The 20,468-nt window shown below is 41.8% G+C and overlaps 1 protein-coding gene across 9 annotated transcripts in view; it reads right to left on the bottom strand.

Moving 5' to 3' along the window:
* Window positions 1-2,767: 2,767 nt before the first annotated feature.
* Window positions 2,768-20,468, bottom strand: part of LOC142964722 (transcription factor COE3) — a 126,753-nt gene continuing 109,052 nt past the window's right edge. For 3 of the 9 annotated variants that reach the window (XM_076105216.1, XM_076105213.1, XM_076105211.1), the window contains 6 exons: window positions 12,085-12,150; window positions 11,486-11,660; window positions 7,481-7,660; window positions 6,381-6,395; window positions 4,281-4,460; window positions 2,768-2,917 (listed from right to left, as the gene is read on the bottom strand). In XM_076105216.1, coding sequence (XP_075961331.1) covers window positions 2,886-2,917; window positions 4,281-4,460; window positions 6,381-6,395; window positions 7,481-7,660; window positions 11,486-11,660; window positions 12,085-12,150 — 648 coding nt within the window. In that variant the 3' untranslated portion in view covers window positions 2,768-2,885. Of the gene's footprint in view, window positions 2,918-4,280; window positions 4,481-6,380; window positions 6,396-6,922; window positions 6,926-7,480; window positions 7,661-11,479; window positions 11,661-12,084; window positions 12,151-20,468 lie in introns of all 9 variants that reach the window. The other 6 variants (XM_076105212.1, XM_076105214.1, XM_076105217.1 and 3 more) reach the window with 6 other exon arrangements.

The raw sequence follows: 20,468 nt of genomic DNA on the forward strand, positions 1-20,468 counted from the left end.
TTTGTCAAACAAAGAGAAGTTGTCGATTGTAAGGCATCAAAAACACGACTTCTAGTTCTTTTGATTCCTCCAAACGTTTTGATCACAGAACAGGAACACAGTTGCATAAGTCAAAGATCCAGATTGTGTGCGACGACGAGGACGGAACCACCAACAACAACACCGACGTCCATGGAAGTTTCCTTGAGATCAGTGAACCCAAAAACCTTTAGTTTTAAAAATCTGCTGCCTGTTTTTAAATCGTTCATTCTCACGACAAAAAACACAAAGACGAGAGGATCGGGTCTAATATTAAGATGGATAAAACATCGTCTCCTAAACACCGAAACCAAGAGAGACGCTCGGTCCAAAAGTAAAGACTGGAGGAATATTATGATCGTTATAAGCTTCTGAAATATAAAAATTTCACATGACAAGGATTTTTTTGCCGTTTCCCAACGGCAGAAAAAAAAAAACCATATCGGTGCATATCGCTCTTGCTTTCGTCTTTTTTTGTTACTTTTAGCTTTTTTTTCTTCTTTTTGCTAAGATGCATTGCTCTTTATTAAGTGCCCCAACAAAAGAATAGTGCATTAAGAAAGAACCATGATTATACATTTCACAATAATACACAAAAGGACGAGAAGAACCAGGGGAAACACAAATGATGCTGTTTACAAAAAGTTAAATATCATATCGTAAAAGCATTTTTATACAAAAGTGATGAAAGCGTTTTTTTGTTTTTTTTTTACGTCCTGCTTTCAAAAACAGGGCGACCGTGTCGTGACGTGTTTTTTTTGTTTGTTTTGTTTTTACAAAAGGGTTAATTCCTCTCACTTCACTCTTTTTACAATATCTAAAAGGTATTAAGACATCAAATGTGTTTACATATATATATATTTGAGACTATCATTCAGGCCTAAAATCACAAAAGGAACTCCCCCAAAAACATACTTTTTATAAATACATATAAAATAAGCACAGTCAGAAGAATAAGAAGAGAATCTGGTACCTAAATGTGATTAAAACGGCTGCAAGCTTTTTCTGGTTAAAATCTACCACTCAACACACCTGAAACAGAACTATTGTACTGGATTAAACAATAAGATGAGAGAGACGTCCAAAACAAGGAAATAAAAAATGATCAAAATAAAAAGAAAAAGTTGGGCCGCCTCAACTTCATTCAGTTATTGTAACTTTTGTTCTTCTCTCTGCAGGACGTTTGATTCTTTCTTTAGAAAATTACTGCATTTTCCTCCTTTTTAGAATATGAGACAAACTCTGTTAAACGCCAGAAGATGTGATTTTAATCTTTAGGGGGGGGGGGGGGGGGGCACTGGGAATATTTCTGATTGAAAATCTAGAACACGTCTGACGGGTTAAGACTCAGATTCAGAATCCACCGAGAGCTTCTGATCCGGTGAGAGAAATATTAACTGAAGAGACTAAAGAACGTGTTTTAACCTGAACACAGTCACTCTGCGTCTCACACATCATTTCTGAATCGCTTCGTTGTTAAAGGAATCGCTGTTTTGCATATTTTAGCTCATTTACTACAAAACCAAATACTCTTATGAGACTTGTTGAGAAAATGAATCTGCAGAGACGAATATTCATGTATTGTTGCGTGATGACGTTTAAAAAGGTGCAGAATGAACTTCGTTGTGACGCAACAATAAGAAAAGTAGAAGCAGACGAAATGTCGACAAATATTCATTTTCTCTCTGCAGGTTGATTTTCCCGTGAAATAAATAAATACAATTAATTATATAAATAATCAATTTGGAATAATTTAATTAAAACATGCAGAGACACTGGTAGCCTTTTTTCAAAAATGTATAATTTTAATATTTCGGGCACCAGACCAGTGTGCTTTAATGTTTGAATGTCAATGATGTCTGCACATTTTAATGTTTTATTTTCCTCCATTGGTTTCCACTCATTTCCACTCTGCTCTTGTGTAATCCATCACAGTGAACATCAAGTCTGCAGTTGTTCTTTGTGTTGATTTAAATAAATTGTCATTTGAGTGACAAATTTAAGTTTGTCAAATTAAATTAAGTTGAATAAAGTTTTTTCCAAATCTCCATTATTATTATTATTATTATTATTATTATTATTATTTATAGTTGTTACCTCACTTGAACCAATCAGCATCAGGCTTCAAGATGTTTTGTTGCGTAAAACTTTCAAATGTAATTAAATTAACTCATTTCTTTATTATTGAGTCTTTGGATTAAATCGAGAATAAAAACCTGTCAAGTTCAGGTGAGTCCTCCATACCTGACTACAGGATCTGGTCTCATGCAGAACTCCTTTACGTGAAGATAGATTTTAACAATAAATAAAGCAGTGGTTACTGTGATAGATTACACAACATGTAGCATTATTTCATATTATATAGAGAAAAAGGAAATGAGAAAAAAATAATGGTTTACAAAATATTTAGCAGTGATTTGTACTAAATTACTAAAATATAGAAGCGCACTGGCCCTTTAATTCTGACCAGCTCAAACCGGATTGACTTGTTAGCCAATGAGTGACCAGAAGCTCCCGGTGGACACGCCTCCTTCCTGTCTCACAGTGGTTCAAACTGATCCGAGACCTGTTTTAGTCTCCACAGACTTCTGAAGTCAAACACAACTAATACTCAACACAACATGTAGTACACACACTGCAGACACACACACTGCCCCCCCCCCCCACAGTTCACCTCCACGATGACGTCGACTGGCGGTCAAATTAATGGATGAAGAGTCAAACTTTGTCTTCTGCTGCAGTGGTGGATTGTGGGTCGGTCGAGGGGATGATGGGAAGGTTCTTTTTTTTTGTGTGGCTGACATGTGGGCGGGGCCATCAGTGGTTGGGGGTGTGGGTGGTGGTCTGACGGTATCTGGTAACCCTCCTCACATTGGGGGCACGATGAGACCTGCCATAGCTGAGAGAGACGACCAGACAAAACACTCAGTTTGATTTCTCTCAACGACAAAACAAAACAATCAGAAGCAGAAATAAACTCGTCTCTCTGCTGAATGTCAGAGGAACCAATGTGGACGAGCGCTCCGTCTCTCTGGAGACAAAGAAGAAGCTTCTCTACAAGAAGTGTCATCTCATCAAGTCATTCTGCTCATTATTGGCCCGACAAGTTTAGTTTTCTGAAAACAAGTTCATTAAAATGGGACAGCATAGAGTATTTGAGTGTTTGCAGGTTTAAGTCCAACTTACGTTTATTTAATTAACGCTGCACCGAAAAGTGTTAGCTTCATTACCAACCTCTTCTTAACTTTAGCTGTTAGCTCCGTTAGCCAATCAGGACTGTGCTGCCCACCGGCTGCTAACGGCTAACATCTAACGGCTAACAGCTAACGGCTAACGTTGAGGGTCTGGTGACTAGAGAGCATGAACGCTGGTCTCTAGGTCGCATCCATAAAGATAAGTCCTCATTTCAACTTTTACAAAATCAGTCGCACCCTGACTGTCTTTCATTGGTTTGCACCATCAGGTAACGGACTCTATTGTATGAAGTTACATTGTTGCTATTATTGAACCCTAAAACGTTTATTTTCCTAAAAAGATAAACTTGTTTTTGTACTCGTAGTCCTCTCAACCTCAGCAACCCGACCTCATGAAGATGTGACTATCTATTTATATCTATAGAGATCTGGCATCGTATCGATTATAAGGAAACAATGACGACATGAATACTTCTTAAAAACCTTAAAATAATTGAAATTTAGCAAAGTTTTCCATCATCAAACATCAGTAAATATAAATCCATCTACTGATGGTTCCAACCTTTAACATGAAGAATTTAAATGTATGAAAATTCTCACGATTAAAGCTTTATTAGAATTCTTCTTGAGAAAATAAGACTTGTTCTTAAGCTTCACAAAGAGAAACAGAAGTTACAAAGAAAACAGGTTTCCTTTAATTCATGACACAAAACGTATAATAAATGTGTTATTTTATGTCTGTTTTCCCCAAATAGTATTTTTTATTCATTTTTCTGGACAGTTTTCCCCTTTTTTTTGCAAGAACACTCCTGAAACATGTTGTTAGCGTCTGAAGCATGTTGAATTATTAGATGTTTGTCATCGTCAGGACTCAGTGAGGGACAAACATTATTTAATAAGATGAATAAAACACCAGAAAAGTTATGGATCAACTTTGATGTCCGAGTGTCAAACAGCAGGTCTCCACATGTAACAAATAAAGAGTTATTATCATTACGGGGGGCGAGGGTGGGGGGGTGCTGACAGGCGGGAGTGGGGGGGTTGTGGGTGGGGGGGTGGGATGCTCACCCTGGAGGTTGCTGCCATTGTTGGTGGTGCAGGTGGGGGGCGGGGAGGTCTGTGGCCGCACGACGGGGGCGAAGGCGCTCTTCTGTTTGACTGCAGAAACCATATGGACAGGAGAGAATGAATAAGGGCCTATGGGAGCAGAGGAAGAGAGAGGAGGAGGTGAGGAGGGGAGGAGGAGTCCTGCAGGAGGAGCTGACGGTATATAAACCAGCAGGCAGACAGTGATATCGGATGGAGATGAATCATGCAGGAGGTGGGGGGGGGGGGGGGGGGCTCAGATCGGGCCGAGAGGTCTGGAGGAACAAACATGCTCCGAAAACACAAACAGCTGCAACATCTGGCAAAGTTGATCCATAACTTGAAGGACTTTTATTTTTATTTAAAAAATAAAAAAACAACCTGATCCCAACCCGAGAGCAGCAGCAGCTTCGTCCACACAAACTGTACAGGTGTGTGTGTGTGTGTGTGTGTGTGTGTGTGTTTGAGTGTTAGTTTTTTTAATAAACCCATCATTTGTGTCTTTTGTGGCTATAACTGGTTTCTGATTCAGTCTCAACATGGAGTTGAGGTGTTCAGATATCAGGTCTCATGTCCGTGTGTGTTCCGTACAGAGCTGGAGTCAGGGTGTTGTTAGCCTAGCTTAGCATAAAGACTGGAAGCAGGGGCTTTTCTTTTTTTTCATTTTCTGAGACTATAGTAATGTTTAGTAACTTTGTTATAGTTTTATAGCTGTATTAGTTATTATAATAGTGTCAATTTTTTATTAAGTTAAATGTTGAATGATAAAATCTCACCTTGAGGTCCATTTAGTATCTGGAGCTTTCAATCAAATAACTTGATCTTCCTCATCAACTAGAGTTTCTCCAGTTGTCAGATTATTTATTTTTCTGAGGATTTCTTCAGACTTTTTATCTTGTTTTGGAATTCCAATGACAGCTTGACAAATCCAGCGGCTGATGAAGATCATGTAATATGACCGAAAGCTCCAGAACAGCTACTGTACAGACCTTTAATTCTAAATAGAATTTCTGCCGTTTCAAAAGTGAAGAACTTTAAAAAAATAAAATGACCTAACGTCCAGAAAAAGCTCTGGTTGGTGTCCTTTCTTTTTTATTAAAGCAGGCTAGCTGTTTCCCTCTGCTTCCAGTCTTTATGCTAAGCTAGGCTATCCACGCCACTGACTCCAGCTCTCTGAACACACAGACATGAGACCTGATATCTGAACATCTCAATCTCTGACAGAGAGCAAAGAAGACGAGTTCAGAAGATGTTCACAGAGTTTTATGGACCACAGTGAGTCCGTGAATGATTCAAGGACAGCGTTTGGAAATGGAACTGTAAAATGAAATGGGGGGGAGGATGTAAATGTGATTTATCTTCTCCTGCCAACAAGCTATCAGTGTGTCCTGGATCGCTGCTTCCTCCTCCTCACATTTCCTCTCTTTGCTGGCTCCTTCTTGTTGTTTTTCTGTTTTTTTCCAGCTGATATTAATGGATTCGGCCCAAAGCGTGAGTGCATGAGGGATGCGGTGAAGGATAGTTAGTGGGGTTAGTCGAGGAGGAGGAGGGGAGGTGAGGAGGAGGAGGAGGATGGACAGGGGGACAGTCAGGAGGAAGATGAACAATGCGTGGCGATGTTCGGTCGACACACACACACACACACACACACACTCACACACATTCAGACCCTCGGAGGAGGGAAACTGTAGCTCAGCCAGGCGAGATGTGTGAGCCCACCTTTTGTTTTGGTCGCCAGAGACGACAACATCACCTGGCACAGAGTTGCCGCTACCTTCTAAACGAGCCTCGCTGAGACTCGCTGAGGCACTTTGATACGGAAGCCAAAAAACAATGGAGCGCTTCCCCACCGCCGGGCGAGTTTTTAGACTTTACCGGGTTTTTTTCTTCCAAAAACACACCTGCGATCCTTCCAAAAGCAGCAGCTCTGCCGACTCCGGGCGCGTTAATCAGAGGGAAAGTTTCAGAGGAACAACGGGGCCCCGACTGAGAACTACTGAAGCGTCTACTCGTCTCCTGCAGCGGGAAACGCTTCACTTTTATTCACTTTCTTTATTCTGTGCACAACAACAACGCCTCGACCGGAAGAAACAACGACTGCTCTGCATCAAGTGAAAATACAAGAAGTACTTCAACTTCAGCTCATATTCAAGGTATTAATACAACAACATCAAGATTTAAGACTCCAGCCCGACCAGGACGGGATGTTTGAGGCCGACTATTCAAGAACTTAAAGAATCTCATGATTAAATATCAGCTGATTCTAATTTTCTTAACGCAACACATCACATAAATAAACATTTTCCTTTTAATTTTCAACAATTGCGACCAAGAAATGTGCCGAGCAGAATATCTTACGATGTAAAAATAAACTAAAGAGTGTTTGATGTGCCAATATAAATACATCTGCTACGAGCTCGTTCATGTTTACTTGTTCTACAATCAGATCGTTTGACAACGATAATTACTTTAATCGCTCTCAGACAAATTAATGTTCTTTCCTTTTCTTCATTACATCAGATTTTCTTCCTCGAGCACAAATCCACCAAAACATATCAATAACTTACAACTTATAGTTGAACTTTAACTGACATTTCAACTGCTTTCAGTAAATACACTTCAACTAACTTCAGTTTTGGGGTTAAGAAGAAAACATTTTGAATGTTTTCACTACTTTCACTTCTCCAATAACTTGTACACCAACACGTAAACACTTAAACTGACACTTGAACTCCTTTCAACTGACACTTCGACTCCTCTTACTTCTTACACATCCTCTAATACTTCAGCTAAATGTTGTTGTGACCTTTCACCCGACACATCAACTGCTTTGATCTCACACTAAACTGACACGTTATCACCTACACTTGAAATGACACTTCAACTCCTTTCAATGCCCACACTTCAACTGCTTTAACTGACACTTAAATTCCTTCAGTGCTTCAGCCGTAACTTTCACAAACAATGTTTCAGTCGTGAATAAAGATACATTTTCTTTACTAAAAGTAGCCTTTAGATAATTCAGAGTATCAAGTTGTTCCCTGAAATGATAAACAGTGAAGTGTGTTTTGGATTGTAAAGATTTCAGCCAGTGGAAGTGGTTCCTTCCTGCTCTCTCTCAGTTGGATGAGGTTAGTTTTTTGTTTTTTTTATATATAAATTAAACATTTCAACGGACTCACTTGCGTAAGCAGAGTTGGTGGATCCGTTGAGGAAGCTGGGGGATCCGGGTACGCCCAGGTTGGTCATCCCCGCTCCGTATCCGTTCATGGTGGACGTGATGGTGTTGTAGTTGGACTGCTGAGGCGTGGAGCTCGGCACGTAGCCGCGAGGAGACACGCTGTTCGAGTTACGGGAGTAACCTGCGAGGAGGGAAAACACGAGCTGCTGTCAAGAGAGAGGATGAGACCTGTTCTTCTTCATGTGTTTATGAAGCTGCTGCATCCTGAGCCAGGTGGGCTTAAATCACCCTGAAATAAAACCAGACTGTGGTCACCTGATCGTGAAAACATCAGAGTTCGTCTCAGCCCAATGTTGTTTAACTTGATGTTTCTATTTTGTAGACTCTCTACTTGTATGTTTACAATAGAAAGATGAATATAAGGGAAGGGAGGTGCAAATAAGATGAAATAAAGTGAAACTTTTACTCTGAAAAACACCAGCAGCTTAATGACACAAAAGACTTTAAATGATACTTAAAGAGTTTAAGGGAATTTACTCAAACTGGAGAAGATTAGTTTACACCACAACAACTTTTCTAGGGGGTTTCAACCAGAGAAACCAGTTTCTAGATTCAGCTTCTTCCCCCCAACAAAGAAACCTAATATATTGTACGAATAAATCTGATCACCGGAGTTCATAAGACGTTTTCAGACCTTCAGAACCGAACCCCATTCATAAATTCATCGTTTTAAAACTAACCATCATCCCACCTCACAGTTCAGGTCATGCTGATGATGATGAAGATGAAGATGATGCACTGTGTGATCAGAGCTAACACAGCACTCAGGGTACCGGGTCTGGTTCTTGGTGATAAGGAACCCAGTGGACCTCATGATGAACTCCTGCGTGTAAAGTGAAGTGTTTTTGCGGGACTGTCTGCTCTCGATCTCGTCGACCTCCTCGCTGTGACATCACCGACAGCTCCCCCCCCCCCCCCCCCCCCCGAGCCTGCCCTTCATCCCTCACCTCGCTGCTGCGCTGTACTTACCTTAACACCCCCCCCCCCCCCCTACCCCCCTTGCTCCCGTTGATTGACCCTCATCCAAGATGCATTGAATACCAATGTTCCCCCCGCAGCACTCAGCCTGACCTGTGATCCCCTCAAGAGGCTTTCCGAGTTCCCACCGAAACCTCGGCCCGAGCTCAGTGAGCAGAGCCAACAGTGTGCCAAGTAGCACATTACAGCTCTACCCCCCCCCTCCCACCCAAAACCCTCGTCCACTCCCCCCCCCCCCCCCACACACTTCCTGGTTCGGGCCAACGCAATTCCCAGCAGGAGCTGCTGATGGAGCGCTGCCCGGGGAGCGAGGAGAGCCGGCGAATGGGAAACACATGTCGGAGGAAACAGTGCAGGGAGCGGCCCGGAGAGCGTCGAGAGCTCAGTCCACTAAATGTCCGGATTGTTCTTCAACAATAAATTAAGAGAATAAAACGTTTCTGTGCGGCGGTTTTGCGTTGGTGTGTTTCCTTGCCGCTCCTCGTCCACAGCAGCGTGGGAAGCAGGAGATCACATCCTTCGACATCCACACCGACGACTCAAACGGAAACATGTGTCGGCTGTTTAGGCTTTCTGACGATGAACTGGTGGACGGACTGGTTTCACTGAGTAAACCGTCAGAAACACTGAAGACACTTTTGTAACAGTGGACCGGTTCATTTAGAAACTGGACTCTTGCAGTTTTCAGTGCTGCGTTTTTAAATCAGGTGTCTTCGTCTTGCAGAGGAGCTGCAAATCTGTGCAGAAAAAAAGATGAAATATAGTCGTTTTTATCTTCTAATTATGTATTATGTAGGGATTATTTTTTAAGCAGAAATCTTTTCTTGTAATTAGAGACGCTGGATGCTTTATTGTTCTATAATATTCTGTATATTTACACAAGAGGACACAGAACAATGACATTAACATGTATTTAAGTGTTATTTGTGGTATTCTTCTGAGGATAAATGATAATGTTTGTACTTGATTTTTGGGTTGTATAAATAGAAAATGGACTTAATGACGTCATAACTGTGACGTACTGAGTCATAATTACAAGATGCAGAAACTTCAGAGGAAAACCTGTAGGAGTTCTCGTAAAATATAATTGATGTTTGTTAGCTGAAAAAAATCCAACCACACGTCGCATTAGGTCTGTGGATTTGTTCCTCTGATGGAGCTGCAGCTCTGAACATCATCAGAGACTCAAACTGCTTCTTTGTGTGTGTGTGTGTGTGTGTGTGTGTATGTGTGTGTGTGTTTGTGTTTTATTATCCACAGCAGCAGTTTGCAGCTAAAATGTATCCTAACTTTCTTGTTTTCCTGACAATAAATGTGGAGGTTAATCCCCCCCCCTTCTTATAAGACCAAAGCTTCTCACTCCTTCACCTGACACTGGGCAGGCCGAGCTGCTCCGAATTAGCGCCGTAAATTACTCTCCTCGTCCGTCTGATAAGACCCGGGCTCGAGAGCCTCTGTTTTTATTAATGTTTTAATCACGGAGGATAATTGCGAGGGGGCACAAAGAGTCGTTTCACACTTCACACCGGGGGGGGGGGGGGGTCACATCCTCGGTGTAATGTTTCCGACCGGAGAGCACATAAACTACCGAGTTATGAATTTTCTGCGCGGCTGCAGCCTCGTTTTCCCATGACCTCATAGATTCCTGTAAGGTGTTCGCTGCCGGGCCGATGTGGAAAGCAGACGATGGTTTGGTGGAGGTGGGGGGGTTGTGGTGGGGGGGTGTCGGGGGAGTAAAAGCAGCTCTATCTGCTTCCTGTCGACTCGTGTTCACAAGCTGTTTGCTGCACGTTTTCCTTGAACGGCCGTGACAGAAGCAGAAAAAGGAAACTTCTTCATGTTCAGACCCAAACCAGCAGTGAGTGTTGTCTACTAACAGGAGTCCTGATGTTCCCATAGAGCTCTATTAAAAACACAACGTTCCTTCATAGTTTATTCTGACTCAATCACACGAACAAATACTCAACTAGAGCGCCACATGTGGATTAATCCACCGCTGAAAATAGTCCCTCGATTAGTTTAAAATGATATATATGAAGAATGACGAACAGAAGAAGAAAAGTGATCTGAGCTAAAGAGATGAAACTCAGAGAGGGTTCACAACCAGAACGGTCTCAACAGGAAGCACAGGAGCCACTTCACAAGAGAGAGAAGAAGAAGAAGAAGAAGAAGAAGAAGAAGAAGAAGAAGAAGAAGGAGAACTAGAAGAAGGAGAAGAGGGAGGAGGAGGAGGAGGAGAAGAAGGAGACAAATAAGAAGAAGAAGGAGAAGAAGAAGTGGGTGAAGCGTAAGGGAGATAAAATAACCCTGATGCAGAAAACAATAATGCTATTGTAAGGACATGAGTGTGTGTGTGTGTGTGTGTGTGTGTGTGGGTGTGTAGGTGTGTGTGTGTGTGTGTGGGTGTGTGTGTGTGTGTGTGCCCTGAACTTTATGACGAACATCTTTAATTTCGTGAAGCTGACATCAACACTTTTCAAACTGCAGAGACAGTTTGTTTGTTTCTGCTCATCAGAGACGTCGATGCACAGTAGCAGAGACCAGGACCAGCCGAGACCAGGACCAAGAAGCCTGAAACTGGTCTCTCCTGAACTCTTAATTAAGTTTGATTCTGCTGGACTCTACTGGACTTCACTGAACTCTATTCAACTCTACTGAAGTCTGCTTTACTCTAATGAACTCTACGGGTTCTCTCCTGGACTCTACTGGGGTCTACTACAGTCTAATGGACTCTACTGGTCTCTCCTGAACTCTATTGGACTCTACTGAAGTCTGCTTTACTCTAATTAACTCTACTGGTCTCTCCTAAAGTCTAATGAAGTCTGCTAGATTCTGCTGGGCTCTTCTGGACTTCACTGAAGTCTTTTGGACTCTACTGGGGTCTACTACAGCCTGATGAACTCTACTGGTCTCTCCTGGCCTCTTTTGGACCCTACTGAAGTAGGATCACGGGTAGTGGAGCCCTCACCCTGGTCGGCCTGCGAGGCCTCGGAGATGTTGACGGCGAGCTGACTGCTGAAGGAGTTCACTCCCATCATCCCCGAGTGAGCGGCGGAGCCGGTGAGAGACGGCAGCTGGTTGTGACTGCGAGGGACGCTGTAGAGCGCCTCGGTGAGGTCGGCCGCCCGCTTCAGGATGATCTCCTGGGGGGGGGGGGGGGGGGGGGGGCAGGTTATAGTTAATTATAATTTAAGAACTGAATCATCTGAGTTAAATAAGTTGCTGTAAAAAAAAGCCCTGCAGGTAAAAAGCAGCAGACGGACGGACACGAGTCCAGCAGGAGTTCTAGAGAATTAATCGAGTCATTTGAGGAAGTAAATGACTCATGTGAAGGTTTGAACTCAACCAAACTAAAGACATCAAAGCCGGAGGATTCTGTGAAACCACATTAAAGTCAATGACATTGTTTTTAAAGTAAGTTTCTTTCTATAATTACAGCCACAGTGTGGTGAAGGATTGTGGGAGATGGTCACAGTTAATAAGAAGTCTATAAAAAGTCCGGTTGGTAAATCCTGAGGAGCAGAATCCTCCCAACATGACGCCAGTCTGAGTGTTTAAATGACTCACCTGGTTGTTGTGTGGCATCCCGTAAAGAGCCTCCACCAGGTCGGCTGCTCGCTTCAACAGCACCTCCTGAGAGAGAGAGAGAGAGAGAGAGAGAGAGAGAGAGAGAGAGAGAGAGAGAGAGAGAGAATTCAACTCCAACATGGTCCACAAAATGGCAGGAAATAGTAAAAACCTTCCAAAATCATATCAAGCATCTTCTTTTGTTTGACCCAGGCTGCATCCTCCGGTTCTGAAAAGTGAAGCCGATGCTTCATGTGTTAAAGCTGCATTCTCTCTAGTGACCACCAGGGGGCGACTCCTCTGGTTGTATAGAAGTCTGAGAAAATGACTCTACTTCTCACTTGATTTATTACCTCAGTAAACATTGTAAACATGAGTTTATGGTCTCAATCTCTAGTTTCAAGTCTTCTTCAATACAGCATGATGTTCATTTTGTAACTTATGGTCCATTTAGAGTCAAACAGACCATAAAGCAGGGGATGCTTTAGGGCGGGGCTACACAGTGATTGACAGGTCTCTACCAGAGACGTATACGGTGTCTCTACGTCACTCCTCCTCAGTCCAGATATGGTCACTTCCTGTTCACTGGTTGCCAATAAAACAACATGGCGACGACTAAAATCGCAGAACTCAAGGCTTCAAAACATCAATGTGTGACTTCACGACGACTACGTCCACTTCTTATATAATCAGTCTGTGATTTAACCAAAACATAAATATAATCAATTTACTATGAAAGATGATATGAGACCTCCAAACCACAGAGTCTGTCAGAGGAGAAACCGACCAATCAGCCGAGAGTCTCATTTAACTCAAGTCGGTGACACGTGTGTTTTCTAACATCTGAGAGACCGTCGATCAGATCCAAGATGGCCACTGACGGACACAGAGAGAGAGAGAGATGGACGGATGAGTGTTTGTACCCGGAGGGCAGAAAAAACAAGAGAAGAAGAATCAGCAGGAAGCCATTAACACTGCCGACCACACACACACACACACACACACACACACACACACACACACACACACACACACACACACACACACACACACACACACACACACACACACACACACACACACACACACACACACACACACACAAATACGCCCCGGGGCTGTTTTCCCATCAGCCCACAGGAGAGGAAGCGTCCAATCTGAGCGCCGGCAGCACAGCGGGGCGCCACGGCGATGGCTGTTAATAACAATAACATGACTGATAAATAGATAAACACACACACACACACACACACACACACACACACACACACACACACACAGGAGGAGGATGGAAGAGGAGGAAGATGTAAAGGGAAAGAAAAGAGAGGTGTGAAGAAAAGGAAAAAGGGGGAAGTAAACAGGGAGGGAAGAAAGATAAGGGAAAAGGAGGAGAGGAAGGAAACACACAAGGAAAGGAAAGGAAATAATAAAAGGTGGAAGGAAAAGGAAGTACGGAAAGGAACATGGAAAATCAAGAAAGGGAACACAAAAAAGGAATTGAAAAATCAAAGAAAGGACAAGAAGAAGGAAGGAAGAACACACAAGGAAAGAGAAACGAGGAAAAGAAAAGAGAGAACAAGAGAGAAGGAAACAAACAAGGAAAGGATAAAGGAAAGGGGGGAAGAAGGGAGGGGAAGTAAAGGACAGGAAGAAATGGTAGGAGATGAAGGTGAAGGAAGGAAGGAAACAAGAGAAAAGGAAGAGGAAAAGAAAGAAGCCATGAAAGTAAAGAAAATGAAATAAATGGAAAGCAAGAAAGAATGGGAAGGAAACGAAAAGGAAGGAGAAGAGGGCAAGGAAAGTAAGAAAGGACACGAAATAAGAGAAAAGGGGGATGGAAAGAGGATGGAAAAGAAGGATAGGAAAGTAAGGAGCAAAAGGAAAGGAAAGGAGAGAAAAATGAAAGGAAACAAGAAAAAGGAATTGAGCAACAGAAAGAAAAGTGAGGAACAAAAGGACACAAGGAGACCTCAAGGAAGGAGGAAGAGACAGTAAACAGACTCCCAGCAGAGGGAAGGTGTGTTCCTTCACACTGAAGCCTCAGGTGAAAACACATCACACACTCTGAGGATGATCAGCTGATAGATAGAGAGGAGGAGGAGGAGGAGGAGGAGGAGGAGGTGTGGAGTCCCTGAGGAGCAGCAGTGGGGAGGTGGAGGCCTCTGCTGGAGCTCCCTGAGGTATTACAGCATCGAGGAGGACGAGACTCAGACACACTGAACAGGTGATTATCTCTGTTTATGTGATTTATCTCTGTAAAGATACTAATAATGATAATATATAATAATGCTGATTATTATTATTATTATTATTATTATTATTAATAATAAAAACAATAATAACAGTAACAAACAAGTATTATTATTCTAATTAAAATAAACAAGTATTATTATTCTAATAATCATAAAACACTAATAATAAATATTATTATTATTCTAATAATACTAATGCAATAACAATAATAATCAATTGTTCTTCTAATAATAATAATAAAATAATAATCAATTATTATTATTATTATTCTAATAATATTTGTATTGTATGTCTAAATAAATATGTGCTGAATAGATAAATAAATAAAGTTTGATGATTTTATTTCCTATATAGTTTATTTTTGTCACATTATTTGTCACTGTTTCCACTTTATGCAACATTGGACTTTTACTCTGCTTTCATGTATTTAAACACAGTGCTCTGCAGGTTTTACACTACAGTAGTAGTAGTAGTAGTAGTAGTAGTAGTAGTAGTAGTAGTAGTAGTAGGAGGAGGAGTAGTAGTAGTAGTAGTTTCCTTTTACTTGTGATACATTTCTGCCGTTCTTTAAATGAATGAGTAAAAATTAAACACAAAGTAAGTCTTTAAATTACTCAGAAGAAGGAAATTGATCGTCTTCATCTCCATAAACTGATGAAGATCATGTGATGATGATCAAAAGCACCAGAAAGCTACAAAATCACTTCTCTCACATTCTTTGGTTTGACTTGATTTAAACGTGTACTCTAACTGGTGCTGGAGGACCTTACGGTGCAGTAGTACTACTCTCACATTAAGTAAAAGGACCTGATTGTTAACGGTTAACGTGACCCAGAAGTACTGTTTCTTACAGAAGTCTTTGAACTGAACATTAGAGATTCAGAGGAAACCTTTTCTTTCCTCCCGGCTGTCAGACTGAATCACCTGCTGCTCCGTCACGTCAACTCTCTGGACTTTATTCCTGGAGACAGAATGTGAGCCGCTCCGACGGGGAGAGATTAACCAGGATTTCTACTCGGGATTCTACTGTCGACTTTCTTCTTTAAATCTATTTAAAATTTCTGCTCGAGCAGCAGCGTCCAAACAAACGTCTCCTGTGACTCAGAGGAGAAACAGTCGCCATTAACCACATTGTTTTCCTCCCAGCCAATCAGAGCGCTCCCTCACTGCTGGCACACAACACACACACACACACACACACACACACACACACACACACACACACACACACACACACACACACACACACACACACACACACACACACACGGAGCTCTCATTTCCCACGACAGATGATGACCTCGAAGGAGGCGATCCAACACACTGAGATGGAAACAGAACAACATCCAGAGCTTTTTCTCCCCGAAACATTTCACGCCCACCAGAGGAAACAGTTACTGATACACCGTAAAATAATAAAATACTGTAAAATAATAAAGATAATGTAAAATAATAAAAACACCGTAAAATAATAAAATACTGTAAAATAATAAAGATAATGTAAAATAATAAAATACTGTAAAATAATAAAATACTGTAAAACAATAAAGATAATGTAAAATAATAAAATACTGTAAAATAATAAAATACTGTAAAGTAGATAGCAATAGCAAAAAGACTGGAAGCAGTGGGAAACTGTTAGCCTAGCTTAGAACAAAGACTAGAGGCAGGGGGAACTGTTAGCCTAGCTTAGCACAGAGACTAGAGGCAGGGGGAACTGTTAGCCTAGCTTAGCACAGAGACAAAGCAGAGGTGAACTGTTAGCCTAGCTTAGCACAGAGACTAGAGGCAGGGGGAACTGTTAGCCTAGCTTAGCACAGAGACTAGAGGCAGGGGGAACTGTTAGCCTAGCTTAGCACAGAGACTGGAATCAGGGGAAACTGTTCGCAAACAACAACTCCAAATCAGCCTGATTTCCATGTTGGATGTGTTTGTTTAACTTTGGCCGTCCAGAAGGTGAATCTGTCTCTCTGTGACATCATCTGGACTCATGTGTGTGTGTGTGTATTACTGTGTGTGTATGTGTGTGTTAAGTGTAAGTTATGTGTGTGTTACAGTGTGTATGTTCAGTGAATGAATGGCCTCCTGTCAATCAAACCCCCCAGGAGCATCCCTCTCTATTGTAGGACAATCTGTCAGCCTGCTACTGCCAACACTGTGTGTGTGTGTCTACATTATGATGCATGCTGTATGTTTGTGTGTGTGGTTTGTATGTTTGCACATCATTATGTCCTTTCCTCTCTACTTCCTTTGCTCCCCTTTTCCTCTATTTCCTCTCCTTTCCGTCGTTTTATTTGCTTCCTTTCTATTTCCTTCTTACTTTCCTTACTCCCTTCTTATCTTGATGTTGTCTCCTTTCCTTTACTCTCCTTTTATCTTTCCTTTCTCACTGGGCTTTGTGAATTCCTCTCTTTTCTATTGTTCCTTTCTCTCCTTGACGTCACTCATTTTCTTATTCATCTCTTTTCCATCATTTCTTTCCTTTCACACTCCTTTCCTTACTTTCATCTTTTTCCGACCTATCCTTTCTGTCTTCCTCTACTTGTTTTGCTTACTTTCCTTTCTATTCTTTTCCCTTCCTTCCTTACTGCCTTTCTATTAACTCCTTTCCTATCTCTCCTTTCTTTACTTCCTCTCCTCTTTCTTTAATTACTTTTCTTTCCTTCATTTTCATTTGAGGTCGTCTCCTTTTGTTTTCTAAACTAAACCCAAAATCAGCAGGTGAAAGGACGTGTGTCTGCCAGTGTGTGTGTGTGTGTGTGTGTTTGGTTGTGTACTTCTGTGTGCGTGTGTGTGTGTGTGTTTGGTTGTGTACTTCTGTGTGCGTGTGTGTGTGTGTTTGGTTGTGTACTTCTGTGTGCGTGTGTGTGTGTGTGTGTGTGTTTGGTTGTGTACTTCTGTGTGCGTGTGTGTGTGTGTGTGTGTGTTCCTCCTCTGGCTTCATTAATCTCCATTAGAAAAGAGAAGTTAGTTAATGTCTCCTTCGCTCGGCTGCAGCAGCGAGAAGCCACGAGGCAGCAGCTGCCCGTCACACACACACACACACACACACACACACACACACACCTACACACACCTACACACACACACACACACACACACCTACACACACCTACACACACCTACACACACACACACACACACACACCTACACACACACACACACACACACACACACACACACACACACACACACACAGGAACTCACACCTGAAAAATACAGTTCACAGACACTGAAGGCAGACATACAACAGACTTTAGCTCCTTTGTGTGTCTGTATGTGTGTTGTGCACGTTGTGTATCGTGTATGTGGGATGTGTGTGTGTGTGTGTGTGTCCTCCTTCTATTTTCATTAGGCCCTGACAGACACAACAGCCTTCTCAAGTTAATGACGCCTCCGAGGCCTCGCTGCTGGAGAGCCGCTGCTGCTCAGTGTGTGTGTGTGTGTGTGTGTGTGTGTGTGTGTGCACGTGTTCATTTGTTCTCGCTCTCTGATCTGTAAATCAGACACTCGAACTCAACTGCAACTACACAGACCCCCCCCCCCCCCCCCCCCCAAAGAAAAACAACCCCCACAAATCCACCACCACAGAAGAAGAGCAGCAGATCAATCGATACCTCTTCAATGATCGAATACGAGTATTGATCGGACAAACGCAGCAGGTGAAGCAGGTGTTTCTGATACTCTGCTCTGATTGGCTGCAGGTCTGAGTGAAGAACAGCAATTAATCCAAGATCAAAGGTTTTCCAGCTTTAAGAGCCTGAGAACCTGAAATAAATATGATTCATATCGTATTTATTATTGTTATTATCGCCTGATGACGTCATGGAGACTGCTTAGAGACTGACGGTGCGTTCGAGGACACTTCAAGAAAATAACCAAGTTTCATATCCACTTTCACTTCAGAGCTGAAACGATTCGTCAATTAATCGATTAGTTGATTGACAGAAAGAATAAGTGATTTTTTTTAAATAGCTAAAACACTTTTTACATCAACATCATGTTGACTGTTGGTCGAACAAAACAAGACTTTTTAAAGACGTCGACTTGAAATTTAAACTATTTTCTGACATTTTAGAGACAAAATGAATAATAAAGAAAATTCAAAAATAATAATAATCCTCAGTTAGAGGCAGAAGTACATAAAAAAGTAACATGAAAATATGAATAAAGTAATCAGAAAGTCAGAAAATTACCAAATTTGTGTTATTTTTCTGACAACGTCCACGTGTTCTTCTTCTTCTTCTTCTTCTTCTTCTTCTTCTTCGTTATTATTAACGGATGATCAACTTAAAGGCATCGGAGTGACATTGATTGTGATTTACAGAACATATAACGGACTGAACGTGTAAAATAACCACTAAAGTCCTTAAAAACAAACACATTTTATTCTCTTCTCCATCTGAACAAAGTGAAGTTGATTTTTTTTTTATGCATCAGATTCAGTTTCAGTGCTCTGCTGGATGTGTTGTTATCTGTCAGAGCGTCTAATTGCCTCCACGCTGCTACACGCACACACACACACACACACACACACATCAGCTGCTCGGCCACGCCCTTCACACACACACACACACAGACAGCGCCATTGGATTCCTGTCAGCGCGAGTGCCGGCAATCAGAGCGCCGGGCGCTTTAACGGCGCTGAAAGGCCTGCCCCGATCGATGCGGTAATGCACTGGCTCCCGGTTATCATCATCATCTCTTATCACTGACCCACACCTCCGAGAGAGGGAGGGGGGGAGGAGGGAGGGAGAATATGGGAGAGGAAGATGGAGGAGAGAGGGATGGGAGATGAAGAGGAGGAGGAGGAGGAGAGGGTCTCTGGGTGTTTCCCTTCAGCTGTGAGGAGATGGATGGAGTCAGGGAGGATAAGTGGACTTCTAAAACAGCTCCGAGACGGAGGCAGCTGATTGGCTACTCTTCTCTAAACCAATGAGGGGTTGGCGTTCAGGACATCTGGTTGACGATTGGCTGAGATGTGGAAGAAGTATTCTTTACTGTAGTAAAAGTACTAATACACTGTGAAAGTACTCCACATGTAAAGTACCTGCATTCAAAACCTCTAAACTGAAGTTAAAGTATCTAAATAAAGTGCTCAAAGTATTGATTGATTAGTAGAATGTTTGACTATTATATCTGATGTTTCTGGATTAATATTCCTAATAATATTTAAGATGTATCGGGGAGAAGTAGAAAGTACTGAAGTACAACGAGTCTTTTTATAAAACAGTATAAACATCACCTCAATGTACCTGAATGTATTGATCCGCTTCACATAAATATGATCACTGCAGCTGTTTGTCATATTTCATATTTGTTATTTAAAAATAAGGAGTACTTTGTGTATAATTTCACTGTAACATGATATGAAAACTGATTGAATCTCACTAAAAAGATCTACATGTATGTTAGAAGTTCTCCCTGATATCACCACCATGATACTACACTTCCCATAATGCAACGCGGCAGTGCTGTCTTTCTGTTGAGACGTTGTCTTCTCTCCTCCAGAGACACAGACGATGTTAAACAAGTGTTTTCTATCTTCGTCTTCTTTACGTGTAAACGTGGTGGAATGCTTCTTTTAAGTTTCAGCCCCGTTTCAATGGAAACTACAAATAATCACAGATACGAGACTTTAATCTAATCTGATAATCTGACGGATCCAAATTCAAATTGGGTCATAAATTAAAGGAGGAGAAGAAGAATGTGAGGACTTCCTGAGAGAATATTCACAGGAAATTAAAACACATTCCAGTTAATTTAGATGTGAACATTTAACACGACAAAATAAATCCATCATGTCTGAACACCAGCTGGGTTCTGACTTAGTTATTAATTTAAGATTTCTTTAGAGACTTTTTGAAGAATTTACAACATCAGAATTCATTTGAATTCATAAATCACCTCAGAAATATATCGTTTTATTTATAAACTAAAGGCCGTAAGTGTTTCATGTGGAGGACCGCGGCTGTAGAGGTGTGATACATGAACACACACACACACGCACACACACGTACACACACTCACACACGTACACACACACGCACGCACACAAACACACGTACACACACACACATACACACACATGAACACACACACACACACGCACGCACACAAACACACGTAC

This window comes from Anarhichas minor, unplaced genomic scaffold (genome assembly GCF_050575085.1).
Source record: "Anarhichas minor isolate MPS153535 unplaced genomic scaffold, ASM5057508v1 ptg000031l, whole genome shotgun sequence".
Classification (NCBI taxonomy): Eukaryota; Metazoa; Chordata; class Actinopteri; order Perciformes; family Anarhichadidae; genus Anarhichas; species Anarhichas minor.